Source organism: Lissotriton helveticus, chromosome 8, assembly GCF_964261635.1.
Source record: "Lissotriton helveticus chromosome 8, aLisHel1.1, whole genome shotgun sequence".
Lineage (NCBI taxonomy): Eukaryota > Metazoa > Chordata > Amphibia > Caudata > Salamandridae > Lissotriton > Lissotriton helveticus.
Window position 1 is genome coordinate 1,297,486,907 of NC_136069.1, and position 15,780 is coordinate 1,297,502,686.

At 41.3% G+C, this 15,780-nt stretch overlaps 1 protein-coding gene across 1 annotated transcript in view; it reads left to right on the forward strand.

The window, feature by feature from the left end:
- The window catches only part of SYTL5 (synaptotagmin like 5), a 684,371-nt gene that overhangs the window by 70,048 nt on the left and 598,543 nt on the right, over positions 1-15,780 (forward strand). The window contains exon 2 of the mRNA XM_078658261.1: positions 11,556-12,057. Coding sequence (XP_078514387.1) covers positions 11,894-12,057 — 164 coding nt within the window. The 5' untranslated portion in view covers positions 11,556-11,893. The remainder of the gene's footprint in view (positions 1-11,555; positions 12,058-15,780) is intronic.

Sequence of the window (15,780 nt, forward strand, 5' to 3'; positions counted from 1 at the left end):
ACTGAAGTCTGACTGTCGAGGTCAGAGATAATCATTCTAGTTCCAAATAATAATTCGTACGGACTGAATCCCTTCAGAGAATTTCTTGGCAAGTTATTTAGACTACGTTGGACACTTATTAGATGTTTGACCCACTCAGCTCCCGAACCTAATATCCTTTCTATTATAGATTGCTTTCTGCCTTGGTTTTTTCTTTACACCATCCGTACCCTCAGGAAGGAAGTGAGAAGATTCCCACTGGGCTGTGCTCATTTGGCCATGTTTCCCCCCAGGCTGGTGGGCCTGAGTGAAAACAATGGTCAAACGTAACATGCTCTTAGTGTATATGCCATTTAGACTCGCAAATCTTTGTATAACAGTCCGGACGTCAGCCGAGTGCTGAGGATCTACATTATAAGTGGAAACTAGCCTGTATATGTTAATCGCAAGCCATTCTTTTTACTGGTCATATTATCTGCCGTAATACGACGAGGTATCAAACTCTTTCTCTCCCCACTGCGATCTCTATTGCAGTTTGGGCAGCGTTTTACAAACATGGTGTGACGCAGGCTCATGCCTGGCCACCAGTACCGTGATTGTAATTCTTCCAGAGAATCTTTTAATTTAAGGTGTCTGAGACCCTCGCCCATGTGTGCGTCTGCGATTAACAAGCTTCTCCTGTCCATGTTTGGAATCACTCTATCCCCCACTCCAGGGATTCGAGCAAAAGGGACGGAGTTTGCATCTATTATGTATGTGTAATTGAGTGGATAGTTGATCGGTAGTGCTGAACAGTCGCCTTTTGATGACGTTTTCACCGCCAGCACTGTTTCACCGTCAATGTATTTTAATGTACGCTTTTTTCGAACTACGGGAGCCGATTTAGTGGCTGCCGCTGCGGCTGTTTCAGCCAATGAATTCCCTACAACGTGAACGCCATCACGCTGATGACTCAGTGAGTGAGTCACGTGAGTCTTTGGTAGTTCTTTTTGTAAAAGAGCTATTTGTTCCCAGAGCAGTTTCTGCTTTATTGGTGCATCTGTGTTATCTTTGTAACCGTTTTGAATCCATGTCTGCAAATTCTTGTTGTATGATTTGACGCAGTAATATGAATCTGACACTATAAGTGTCGGGAATTCGCGATCCGCATTATCTAGCGCCATTTTCAATGCTATTATTTCAGTTTGTTTTTCTGAATTAGTTTCTACCGAGTGTGATTTTGTTAATAGAGGTCTTAGTTTACCTCCGCGCCACACTTCTTTTGTAATCTCACATGTGGGGTTGTATGCTTGTTCTCCCCAAACGGAGGGTTGAGCATGTCCGTCTGTATAGATTGCACAGGCGTAATGTCGTAGAGGCAGAATGTCGATTGGCAGAGGGTATGTTTTTTCATATTCTAGATTTTCCATTTCTTCTAGTTCTTAGAAAATTGTCAACCAGGCTATATTTGATAATTCATATCCTACGTACAAGACTGTCAGATGGGCAATTCTGGACTTTTTAAAGTTGAATTTGTAACCCTCTGCAGCGAACCCAAGTATTATGGTGTTCACTCTTTTCAAGTGAGTCTCCAAGTCATCATCTGTTAAGTAAATGTCATCGACATAAGATAATGCTTCATCATCATATAGTTGTAGTAATTCTGTTACTCTCGCTGAGAATACCCCCGGGCTGTTCTTGTACCCCTGGGCTAACCGACAGAATTGTTTTTGAGTGCCATTTACAGAGAACGCAGTTAAATATCTGCTCTCTGGTGCTATATTTTGACAAAAGAATCCATTGGAGATGTCCAAGGTAGTTTTGTATTTTTTGCGCACTATGTTATTCATTAGTGCAGCACTGTGTGAGTTTTGCACTGCAAAAGTTTTGCAACATGTGTTAAGGTGTCGGTAATCCAAAACTAGACGATATGAGTTGTCTGGTTTGGAGACCGGAAACAAAGGATTGTTCATTTGTGAGGTGCAAGTTTCAATCACCCCCTGGTATTCTAGCTGATCTAGTATTTCATTTACCTGTTTTTTAGCTTCTTGCTTAATTGGGTACTGCCTTTGTGCAGTTGGTTGTGATTTTAACTGGATTTTGTGAGGAGGAGAATCCTCATCCCATCCTACATGATTTTTATATAAAGCAGGTGCTAGAGCCACTGCCCACTTTCTGGCAAGTGTATATTTTTTATGAATCGGGATTTGATTCGAGAAGGCAGGCATAATTACTTCTTCGCCATGAGGGCACTCCCTGACAAACTCTGGTGGCCAGTCTTTTTCAGCTAGAAGGATATCGTAGCCCTTGGAGAGATTATCCCAAAATAGTCCCCTTATCTTCCTAGTCTTATCTCCCTCTATACGTAATGTTATCTCGTATATCTTGTGGGGTTTGCTAACTCTGGTGTCTGCAGTTTCCACTTGAAGATATTCATTCGTGTCCACTGTCTCCAGATGATTCATAAGGACTTTGCGAGCTATGCTCACTTCTGCTGCGCTGTCTAGCATTGTCTGAGCCCACTCTCCGTTTTTCAGTTGTGTCCTCAGTATTCTCGGCATTGTTAACTACCTTGATACTGGCTATCTTCTTTTTTGGAAATTGTAATTTCTTTTTTAGCTGAGCAGGTTCCTTGTCTTTTGACTTGGCGTGCTCTTCTCTTTGTTCTGATCGTCCTCTTCTTTCCGATTTCTGCGTGGAATTCTGAAAAGATTGAGAGGGACGTGTATCAATGTCTTGATATCTATCAGGTTTTTTAATATTATCCCTATTTCTAAGGTTATATCTTTTCCCAGAGGGGTCACTCTGGGGTGACCTGTGTCTCTGGTTCGGAGATTTATCTCTTCGCCTAGGAGACCTTCCTCGGGACTGGAATTTCTTTTCTTTAGGATTGGATTGTTTGTTTCCATCCCAGTTCTTTTTCGGTGAATTATTATTAAAAAATATTTTTTCTGGACTTTCAGTCAGTTGCGGTTTTACTGGTATTCCACCTAAACTGTCTCTACCTAGTTCCTCATAGGATTTTTCTATGATTCTGGCAATTTCAGCTGGTTGGTCTGCTATATCTGTCTCTTTTAACCTCTGGCGGATCGCCACGTTTGCTGCTTCACCTTTTATGTTGGCTAATAGTATAGCCGAGACCTGCTTGAAGTCTTTTAGTAATTTCATACCAAGAGTTAAAGCAGGTTCTGGACCATATTCGTCTTGAATTTGTTTTAGCACATCTGTTATCACCGAAATGGATGGAACACCGTGTGTTTTTGTGTAGATGGAAGCAAAGACTGTACCCAAAGTGTCACAGTCCTCAATGTGTGGAGCGATTCCCATTGGAAGACAGATAGTCAGAATCCTGTGTTTTTCTAGCGGGGTGGTGTCAGGAAACACCGCCTCTATTTGGGTAATTTTCTGTGCCAACCAGAATGGTATTTGTTCCCGTTTAGCCGGTACTTTACCTAGGCAGGATTGGATGTTCTGTGGTGTAATTTTATTTGTGTTCCCCTGGTGAGGGGTCAGCTGTGGAAGTTTAATAGCTGGCTGAATTGTTGAAGTCCGCATCACATACTGAACTAATTGTCTATGTATTTTTATTAATTGGTTTAGTTGTACTAAAAGATCTGCTGCAGGCATTCTTTCGAAGTCTGGATGTGGTGTGTATCCGGCTAGTACCGGCCACGTTGCTCCTGGTCTACCTAAAGGACCGAGCCTTGTAATGTGGTTGTTTTGTATTAGGGCGCCATCAAATAAGAGCAAATGCTCTTGGAATTTGAGTGGTACTTCCACCTCCTCGAAAGGAGTGTAAATGTCAGGTGGTACCTCTATTTTGTAATAGTGGAAGTACTTTGTTACAGCATTTGCTGCTGAAAAATGTATCCATGAATAGTATACCTCTGTCTGCCGATATTCGTGTGCCTCAATTACGAATATGACTGTGCCACCTCTAGGTGTCAGTCCATTTTCTATAAGCTTTAGGGTTATAGATCTCCTTTTAATGACCGGAATGAGTATTATCTCCGGGTCTGCGTCTTGCATAGTAGCATCCGCTGCTGCGAGTTCAGTTGCTAATCTAACTGCCTCTCTTTCATCTTCATTGTCTGACATTTTACTGTCCTGAAGGTTATTTTGTTTGTTTGCAGATCAGGTTTCTTATGGAAACAGAGATTAGATGCACAATATTTTGGAACAGTGTATCCTTCAACGTTGACTATACCAAGAACCATACATAGGAGTTCCCTCCTGCGAGGTTTTGGAGGATATAACCTTTCGCCCACTCCAGACGTCTTTGGAGTATGTGGGAAAAGGGGTCTGAGTGAGAAAGCACTACTGAGTTACTCTAAATGTCTTACGTTAGTTTTATCGCCCTTTCCAAACGCGTTGGGCGCCATGTAGTGTAGTTCCTATCTTCCCAATAGGCTCTGCGCATTGGAATAATACCTACAGCAGTAAAGGCCTAGGCCAGACGTTAACTAGGTCTACTACTGTCGATACTAGACTTAAGTTTTGGGTTTGCCAGCGTAGCTCAGAGTTCGCTAGAAACTTTCTCGAATGTTCAGGAAAGAATTAACTCCCCTGATTAGACAAGAAGGGATTTAGTTTCTGACAACCATAGAACATGACAACTTTGCTCTCCCCTAATCAAGAGTGTATCTCCAGAGTCGTGTGAGCACAAGGCAATTATTTTACTCAGTCAGTACGTGCATTCTTAGTCTCATCAGAATGTAGAGAAAAGGAAGAGACGGGCGTGTTCAATAAAAAGGTGTTATTTATTGATCAGTCTCTTTTCTCGTACAAGAGAAATGGATCGATATTATTGCAATACTTATAGTAAAGTAAAGTGCATACATTAAAAGCAATAGTATAAAATAATACTGTAAAAACATTGATATGGTTTCTGAGCCATATGATGTTTAAAATGATTAAAATATATTTACATACACATATACATTTGACTAAACGTACTCAACTGGTGTTTCTAAATACGCCTACCCGTGTACCTGACCTAAGTCTAATGCGTGGGCGGGAATAGAAAGTTACAGTTTAAGTTAAGTTTGTTTTTGCCAAGTGAATAACTAAAGAATTCTCTGTGAGGGGTTATTCAGTTCTGTACCTGGAATTTAGGATGAATGAGGAATGGTATCTCTTTCTCTGTTCTCGATATTCCAGGCCGCCTGCGAGGGCTGCCCGAAAGCGCCGGTGCTGGGTCTCTCGGCAGGAGATAGCAGCGCGTCTCTCAGCGCGTCAGGAAGGCGGGGCTGCTGCCAGCGGGGTCTGCTCTGCTCTCGGCTTCGGCAAGTGTGGCTGCTCCGTCTCGTCACCACGCGTGTCTTTGCATAGGGCAAGATCGGCAATATTTATACCTTAAAGGTGCCGAGATTGACGTAAGGATGGACATAGATACGTCAATAAAGATGTCATACGACTTGCTCGTTAGCACATTCTTTTACTGAAGTTCTCTGTGAAATCAAAACAATGGCCGCACGGATTTTCCAGGTTGTCATAGGTTTGATTTGTTATGAGAACGTCGTATGCCTTATCAGGGGCTGGAGGAATGTCGCTTGTCTAATTAGATCTCAAGCGTTATGACCTAATCAGATAACACGTTCCTGTGCCGTAGTGTGACTGCGTCAGATAACGGTATCTGCATCATGGGGGCTTGTCTTGCCTCATGGGCTGACTGTTAGTTAACTTGATAGTTAGTTTAACCAGAATAGGGTCAGGAATAGGGGGATCAATTCAGAACCTATAGGAATACATGACAAAAGAGAAGTGTACATTTTTGGTGAGTGAGATCAATTATTTTGGTAACAGGATTACTGCTGATGACATTTTTCCCCAAAGAAGATTTGGTCAATACGTTAGAAAAGGTTAGTACACCCAAAGATAAGGATTCTTTGTGTTCTTTTCTGGGTTTAGGAGAGTATTATTCAATATTTGTAAAAGGCTACGCTTTAGTTGTAGAACCTCTCAGACAATTTTTGAAAAAAGGGTCGCAATTTAATTGGAACAGTGTTCACGATGAGGCATTTTGTAGTGTTAAAAAACTCATTGCTAAGGCTCCTGGTCTAAAGACTTTTGATCTACAGGGTAAATCATATGTTACGATGGATGCGAGTGCTATTGGGCTTGGTGCGGTTTTTACTCAGATTATTGATGGCAAAGAAAGAGTGATTTCATTTATTTCTAGAGGTATTCGTGGGGCTGAGAGGCACTATAGTACTATTGAAAAGGAGGCCCTGGCCTGTGTTTGGGCTGTAGAGAAACTTAAATGTTTTCTGTGGGGAACGCCTTTTATTCTTGTTACTAATCACAAACCTCTTGTTTTTATGATGGATGGGGTCAGAAGTGGTAAGGCTTCGACGCTTGAGGAACAATCACCTTATCGAAATTGCATGTACACAAGGTCACTGGGGACATTACCCCATGGTCCTTTACGCAGGTGCAGTGCAAAATATGCACAAGACATTTACCCAACGAGGTAATGCTTACTAATTAAGCATATGAAAGTATTCTAGTTGGGAAGATATTTTCAGCAAAACTGGGGACTCTTCTGGGAAACAAATGATGTTCCAGTCTGGCCCTGGTGCGCATTTCACAGAAATTAAACTTCAACGGAGAGCACTTACAAAAGCCCCACTTCAGCAAGCACAAATGTTCATAACTTCTTGGGCTTGGCGAAGGCAAATCAAATGGGTTTCCTCTCATATTTTACATTAAAAAACAATCAGAAAATCTTAATCGAGGCGAATGTGTCATTGATCTAATGGAGCACAATCTGATCTGTAGTGGCTGTGATGAGAGAATTGTTCATGTTGTCTCCTGGTGAGAGCAGAGTACATGGTTCTCCCTTTTAAATACCTTGTATTCAAATGCCCAAAATCCATAGCGCCACTCACACACCTACTCCCAGACACACACAGGTACTCATACACCTACTCACAGACCTACACAGCCACTCACACACCAGCTCACAGACCCATAGTCTCACTCACAAAACCAGTCACAAACCCATGCAGGCACTCAGACACCCACTCACAGACCCACACAGGCACTCACACACCCACTAGCAGAACCATAGCACCACTCACACACCGACTCACAGACAGACACAGGCACTCACATACCCATTCACAGACCCACACAGCCACTCACACACCCATAGTGTCACTCACAGATACAGTCACAGACCCACACAGTCACACACACACCCACTCACAGACCCACACAGGCACTAATACACACACTCACAGGCCCAGAAAGGCACTTACACACCCACTCATAGATTCATAGCTCCATTCAAACACCCACACAAAGGCACTCATACACCCACTCACAGACCCAGTTACAGACCCTCAAATGCACTCACACACCCACTCACAGACTCATGCAGCCACCCATACACCCACTTAACAGCCTATACAGCCACTCACACACACATTCTCAAAGTTTACAGTTTACAGTTAGGAAATAAAGTTTAGAAAAATGTAGAAATTCACTGTAAAAAATAAGTCAGATCCAGATCCTCTCTGAACTGGAACACAAGCAACCCAAGACTGGTTTGCCAGTCCTTACACTTACTACAGCTTTCTCTCATCACCTTTTGTGTGTTTGATGTACCACCCTAAGTGGCCAAGGGTATGCCCAAATGTGACTCCCTTGCTCACTGTGCTAGAAGAACCAAGATACACCAACTAATGCGCCCCATTAAGGGCAAAAATGGTCTTGAGTTACTTGTGTTCCAGTTCAGAGGGGACCTGGCTTGGCAGTTTCGTCTGGATTGTTCCAGTTGGAGCAGGGTCAAGAACGATTTGCATATTACTGGATCAAATTTGAGGTGACATGGTGGGTAAAAGGATGATGGGTTTGAATGCTACCTGAGTGATTGCCAGTGGTTAGACTTATTGCAAGCATTCTCCAATCACCTTTTGTGTGTCTGGTCATGTAGGGACTACAGACTCTTTCTTCTGGCTCCATGCATTTCTTTCATGTCGTGAATTCATAGACACAGTTTTCTGCTCTTGCCTTTGTCTATAAAACACATGGATCATATGTTTGAATTCCCTGACGGACATTACAAGCATGAGCCCATCACATTACCTGGATTTCTGGAACATTCTCCAGTGGCTGGGAATACAGATCTTTTACTGAACAGATCTTTATATTAATTGACTTCTGCACTTAATATTGTTGTTCTTCACTGATTTCATTTAGACTGAGACACATTTGCTTGACAGTTCTGCATTCTATTTGTTTGGCCCATATATTTTCAGGATCCACCTAGTGTTTGTAACCTGTTTCTAAAGCATTGCTTTATTTTCTGGACAATCCTTGATAGTCGTTTTGAATGAGGTTAAGTTACAGAATACCAGCTACTAAGACAAAGGAATTTTAATGGTCCACGGAAAATCAGTTTTGTTTTCTGTCCTTATGTGTACTTATAAGTACATTTTTTATATAAAACATTGTGACCATGGACTCAGGTACTGCACATTCATACGTTATTTTTCAGGGAATATCCATATACTGGTTTAACGGGCGATGAGATTGGTCTTCAAAATTGGCAGAGGGGTGGGTGTGTTTTTCGACCGAAGCCATCCAGAAAGTGCAGCTGTCTGGTTGCGAAAAGGTTTCTTGTGGGTATTCTGAAAGCTTCCCTGGAAATGCATCCTACCTATTAGTTGCCATTGGCTTTGTAGTTTGTAACTCACATTTTCAGATTTTCTATTTGCTGGCTTTATTTGTTTGAGGCCGTCCAGCATGTCTTTGTCCCTCTTGTCAAGCAAAGCTTGTTCTCCAACACTCCTTGTATTCTTCCATGAGCCCTCATCTCTGTGAACAGGCCTTTACATTTTGTTATTATCTTACTTTTCTCATTTGCCTTGCATTGAAAGACAGAGGGAGCTTCCTGTTTACTTTTCGTTATCTGACTTCAAAGTTTGAGAATTTATGTGACACTCTTGCTGGGTCCTGGGAAGGAAAAGTTTTTTTATAGCACACAACCATGTTTAAATGTCTGTAAATGAAGTGTGCAAATTTTTAATAATATATCAAAATTTGGAAAGCAGAAATGAAGGACTTTTTTTGCAATTCGTAAGTGTGGTGGAAATAAATATTTTAATGTGATAACAAAAAATCCATACACTAGGCGATGTCACTGCCACACAGATTATCATTTAAGCGCTGGATAGATTTATCAGTAAAATGTATGTGCAAATGTAGTGGTTAGTACAAAATGTATGGGCTACCACACAATGCATATTCCACACTAAGCCTATCCACTCTATGTCACTCCACTATACAAAACTCTACTCCACTCTATGCCCTTCCACTCTATGCCAGTCCACCATACTCCACTCCACTCTATGTCACTCTATACCACTTCCTTCTAGGCCACTTTATGACACTTCACTCAAAGACACTCTATGCCACTCCACTCTATAACATTATTTGCCACTCTATGACACTCCATACTACTTTACTCACCTTTACGTCACTCCATGCTGTGCCACTCCCCTTCAATGATACATTCCTGCACTCTATGCAGGGCCACTCCACTGTACACCTCTCCACTCCACTCTACACCCCTCCAGTCTATGATACTCTACTTTAGTCCACTCTACTTCACTCCACTCCACTCTACTAAACTACACTCTATGACACTCTAGTCCACTCTAAGCCACAATATGCCACTTCTCTCTAGACCACTCTACTCCACTACACACCACTCCACTTTGCTACTCTATCCACTCTACACCACTCCACACCACTCCACCGTACAACTCTACGCTTCTGTACACCACCCTACGCCACTCTGCTCTATGGCACTTTATTTCACCCTGCGCCCCTCCGCGACACACCACTCCACAACACTCCACAACACTCCACGACACTCCAGTCCTTCACCCTCCATGAAAACTCACTTCAGGACACTCCACTCCACTCTTTGCTACTCTGCTCCACTCTTCGCTACTCCACTCTACTCCACTCCACTCTAAGCCACTCTCCTCTACACCACTAACTTTTAGCAGTGCTAAACAGCAGCCACGCTGGTGCACAACATGGCTAAAACACATTGGAAAAACCAATAGCTCCTGCATAGGCGAGACCGTTTGACATTGCCAATTCTTGTTTTTAGTTTTTTTACAACTCTCGTGCCGGTGGGGCACTAGTATTCGAGAAGAATGTTCATTAGCAGCTTTTTCCAGTCTCTCTCAATGCCTGCACGCAAATGCACACTGCGCATTGCTCACACCGAATGAACTCTTCCGTAAATAAAAATGTGCAGAACCATGTGAGTGGACTTTGATCTGTGTGTATATCGTTATGTCAACCGTGGCAACACAAACACTGAATGAATCATAGTAGCATGCCTTTACGTCATGCACTGTAAGAGGAAGATAGCAAGTTATGTGGTGCTTTCCCAACAACTAAACAGCCTGAAAGATGCTACAAACCTAATACTCTACTAGTCAGACGCCCAGGACATTGATACATGGATTACAAAATGTTGCAGCAGAAAAAGATAATTTTAGGCACTTTTGGCTTGTTTTGCACTATTTCAACAGCACTATTTCATTTGTGTATGTTACTTTCTCTTCTTGTTCTGTCAAAAAATCTTGGGAAAAAATCTTGGAACCCTCAAAATAAATCCATCTTTCTTGGGAGCTGCCTTTCCACCACTTTGAGACACAGTCACTAAATTGGGTCCTTACGCCCCCCACCCCCAAATCATATCTTGAGACCTTATGCCTTGTCTTGTACTCCCAAACTAAGCTGCACGTTAAGAGTGCTGCCTTACTTTCACCCTAACCCATCAAAACTGATCTTAATATTAGTAATTTTGCCACCTTTCACCACCCAAAGAAATCCACATACTTGGTGTTCAGCCTGTGAACTGCACCCCTTCCCCAGGTGGAAATCTGAATGCTTGGCCTACTGCAAGCCCCTTCTCCACAGACAACGTCAACATCCCTGGAATCCTGCCATTCCACTGCCTTCCATACCTAGCATCACATCTTGCCCTGAGCCCCAAACAAATTCCTGAAATGTCTTATCCACCGCTAATCAATGCCTCGTACCTGGTATCCAGCTTCCTCCTATTCCCACTCCCAATAAGAATCATATTACTTGGTGCCCTGTTTTCCCCTACCGACTTAATAAAGCTGGCTTGTCCCCTGCCAACACAGGCCCTGGCACACATGTTTATGAATTAGACTCTCGGAAAATTCTACCAGCAGTCACATTATATGGGATTTTAATGGTAAATAGTGTAAATAGCATAGTACCAGGCCTATGTCCATTTTTCTCTGGGAGCCATGGGAAAACATGGCAGGTTTGGTTTTGAATCATCTAAAGCCTGCAAAAAAGGGTGTTTAAATACACTGATTGGGAATAGGTTGTTGAGAAAAAAATTGGCAAAGGTAGCAACTAAGTGTTGGTATGCCCTCCTCTCTCCTAGATAATTTGTTACATACTTGTGATTGAAAATTTTGAATGCAATTAAAAAGATAACTCTCTCAATAATGTAATTATGTAAAATACTCAGAGAGGTCTATCCATGGACGATGAATATTTTTACTGAGTCATTTTGTTTCCTCTTTCAGGAATTATGTAGAAGCATGACCAGGGCTCCAGAGGATCCAAGGCTGCTGGGCAGGTCACATTTTAGCCCCAATGCACGCCACCGAAAAGGCCACAACTCCTGGCTATAGAACTACTGGGATGTATACAGCAGATATTATGCAACAAGGAAAGGTGACCCTTAATTTTTGAGACATGCAATAGAATGAACAACCCATTCCACCTTGGATCACTCCGATACCACCAGATTGAAGGTTGCTACATCTAGAGCTGATTTACTGTCGATTCGGAAGCTGCCTGTACCGTGCTGTCATCGCTGCATAGGTCCATTCCCTGAGGTTAGCCTCTTTAGTGCTTCATAATGTCTCAGGCAATGGATCCAGTAAGACGCCTATCTTTGAAGAATACAACAAAGCAGATTGAGATCATCAACTTGTCCTCCTTATCGGACACAGAGAAGAAAACCATACTTGAAGTGCTGAAGAGAGATGACCATTTGAAACAAATCGAAGGGAAAAGGATAAGGTAATCTTGGTTCTTTCTTATTTCTCTGACCTCACCTCCATTCTCTAGAATAACACACTCTTTAAATTCTGTCTACTGGTGAATAGACATCTGCATTTAACAAGCACTAAACTTCCACCTTGGTTCCAGACAAATAGCTTATTGAAGCAGGTTGTAAACAGACAAGAAATGCAGCACAAATTCCGATAGCGGTGGGGGTCTGTGATGGAGTGCTTGTCTGTAGCACATCCTATGCATATGTCCAAGACAAGTAAGGGCGGTGCTGGGTAGATAATGGAAGGGTTGAAATGTCTTATGCACATGATTGAAGACATTCGAATAAAAGCCATTGCAAATAAATAACTTCTGAACCTATAGGCTCAAGAACAGTTCACAGGCCAGGGATGGCACATAACTTTATGCAAAAAAGCACAATGTTAAATGTAAAACTATTGATTTAATATGAATATCTGAACTGAGACCAGACCTAAGGATTAAGGCTGAAATATGCACTGATGTGTCGAGCAAATATAACCACGGCGTTAGTTAAACTGGTTCAAAATATTGACACCTACATACAGGGATTCAGGTAAACTGTGAGTTTAACAGAAGAAGTTCCAGAAGTGTGAACATTTTTTGCTTGTAATTACATTTAGTACTGTTCACACATTTACAAAACGTTTTTATCTGTGAAAAGACTAGATTCATGAGCCTTTGCCCATTTTGTGTATTTTTCAGTTAGCTTAGGCGCCCAGTCCTTGGGAAAACGTGTTTGGTCTGTTCTCTTGGGGAGCAGGTCTGCAGGTTTTCGTTCTTATCAGATAGCTGTAGTGTGTGGATTCTAATTAGAGGTGATGGGATATTGGCCTTTGGAGTGACTGAATTACTGTAAAAGCATTCCAAACACCTTGAAGTATTTCTTTTCTGACTAAAGAGATTCTTTGAAAATGGTCCTTGTTTATACAATGGGTGTATTTTATGGTTAAGTCGAAGTGTTTAAATAAAGTGGCTGTAGAAAAGGTAGCATTAAAAGCACTATGGCTTGGTTGAATGTGTATACGCTGCATGTTGCCAGATGGCTGCATCAGAGCTCTCAGTTTACGGAGAAAGCCAGATGAGTAGACCGCTGTGGTAGGGACAGGTGTGACAGAGACATGGTAGATAGGCAGACAGGCGAATTACTAAAGATGGGGGAGGGATAGCGTCAAGCGGTCAAAAGACTTCTTAAATAGGGCTTTCTAAAATGTTTTCTAAAAAATCTAATGCCATGGGTGGGCCATTCTGAACGACGGCCCTCTAGAAAATTCCACTGAAAGTTTTCTTCGACATGCCATTGAATATAATTTTGTATTTTAATGCTGCTATGTGACCTGTGCTTTTATGGATATATTTTTATCCGAATAAAGATTTTTGAATTGAATTGAATATTTGCCGTGGAACACTAAAGCATAAAAGTGCGTCGCATAGCTCCACTCCTGGAATATTACTTTACATTTGTGGGGCACTTGATGTAGTTTTCCGTAAGAACTAATCTTGCATGTCCTAACAGGCTTGTGAGACACATGCCACAGCATGTTTATGGTGCTGCTGACTTTACAATTGGAGACCTGGCTAACCACAGATAAAACAGCATGTGACTTACAAGTGTAAGCTTTTGAATTGGTCTTTCGGGAACCTCTAATCCTCTCATCCAGTGCAGGGTGTCCTCATCAGATCAAGTTCAAACAAGTACCTTATCAGCCTATATATCTGCTTCAGTTGTTTATCTAACACTTTTAGCAGAAACCCACCCAAAAAGCATTAACATTTATGGTTTAGCTGTCAGAGGAGGCATTTTTCGAAATCTTTAAAGTTTTTTTTTTCCTAACACGGGTTTGTGACTGGATAACGACTCAATATTCAGAAGTGGACTGTTTTGGGCGTCCTTTCCAAAGACAAGATTTGTATCCTATGTATCAATGGCTTCCAATCGTAATTCTGATCGCAAAACATTGAAAGCTGCTGACCTTCATCTCCATCTCTCATGTCGTTCCCTCCTCTTCCTCAATGTCTTTTCAGTCTGACCTTCTGCATGTGCCTCCTAGTATCACACGCCTTTCATCGTCCTTTTCCTCTCTTTCACCCTCACACCCTCTCTCTCCTCACCTGCAAATGCAGCATTTTCTTTTCCTGTGGCGTTGTCTATATTTCAAAAGATGTGTATCCCCTTCACACACTTTCAGAAATAATGATAATGACAACTGCCACAAATGTGACCATTTGGTTTTTATGCTAACGTTCAGCAGGGAGGGTCATGAGTTGATGAGCATGTAATCTGAGCACCTTTATGGTCTACAGAGAGGCTTCATAAGAAACTCTCACTGATTTGTACCTCAATTACAGAGCACCCAATTGTGACACTTCATGTGGTCTCCAACCTTTTTTGTACAGAGAGCTACTTATGTTGAATGAAATGCATTGAGAGATAATATTATTATCAGTGTTGTATAATTTGGATTATTTTATATGTATAATAATTCAACCAAGTAAAAGCTTTCTAATTTAATAAGCTGGGCTGCACACAGGTGAGCTACTCAGAGGTAGCTGGAGAGCTACAGTTGCTCACGAGCTACTGGTTGGAGACTCTATTTGAATTCAATAGACATCTACAGGTGACTCAGTTCATAGGATGCACTGTACAAGAGCCATATTTTGCGTGGAAAATCGGAAGAAATACATCTGGAAAAACAAATAGCTTTAGGGAATGCAAGATTAAGTTAAATGTCAAATGTAAACAAGTACTTCATTGCTGACATGGATTACCTTAAGGGTTTTCACAATCAACGTTGAGAAATTGATCAGTGTTTTTACCGAACAATTTGAGACTGGAAATGTAGGCTATTGTGGGGACCCTTTACAAAGTCTGTTTTATTTTCTACTGACTCGAGGTTTGGCAGGGCCCTATCACTTAAAGCTCGGAAGCTCTGGGGGTATTCTACTAATTTAGCTATTGCTCTCTATTTAGCTTTAGTTACTAATGTAGTCTTCTCTAATTTGGTCACATTTTTAACACTGGCTAGGAATTGTAGGCTGAATGTTGATGGATGATTGTGGGTGGAAGATATAATAATGAAGGATCCTGTGGTTAATTTGTAATTTGTTTCTGTAGTGAACAGGGCTAGAGTCCTTCATTATCTATATAATGAAGTGGTATACCTGTAGTTTAATTTATTTACATGCAATGATTAATGCTGTATGTAATTTTATATTGAATGTTACAATGGCGCCCCTTTCTTGGCTTTTATTGAAAATGTTTATTATTTTTTTAACTTGGTCAAATAGTGTTTGTCTCATTTATCTGTCTGGCTTTAATACCTGTCAGAGATATAGATGCCCACTTTCTCTTGTCTTTGAAGTAATCTTTGTTAAATTGTTCAAATTAAATTTGCATCCGTGAAATATTAGGGAAATGGTCTTTTGCTTAGTTTTTACTGCATTGGGAATATCGAATGCAACAAAAAGATTTTGCTTCAGTGCCTATTCTATAAACATTTTTCAATAAGTGCAATAATGGAGACAGCAGTTTGCAAAACAATCGCTCACAATGTAGGGCACATATTTTGTTGGCGAATAATTAATTGTATTGTTAATACGGATCTAACAAAACAAATCCTAATCAATGAAGGATCGATTTTAATATTTTTAGGTTAACAGATTTTTGATAAAAGCTAAGTTATTCTACCGCAAAATTAGTTTAACCTTCGT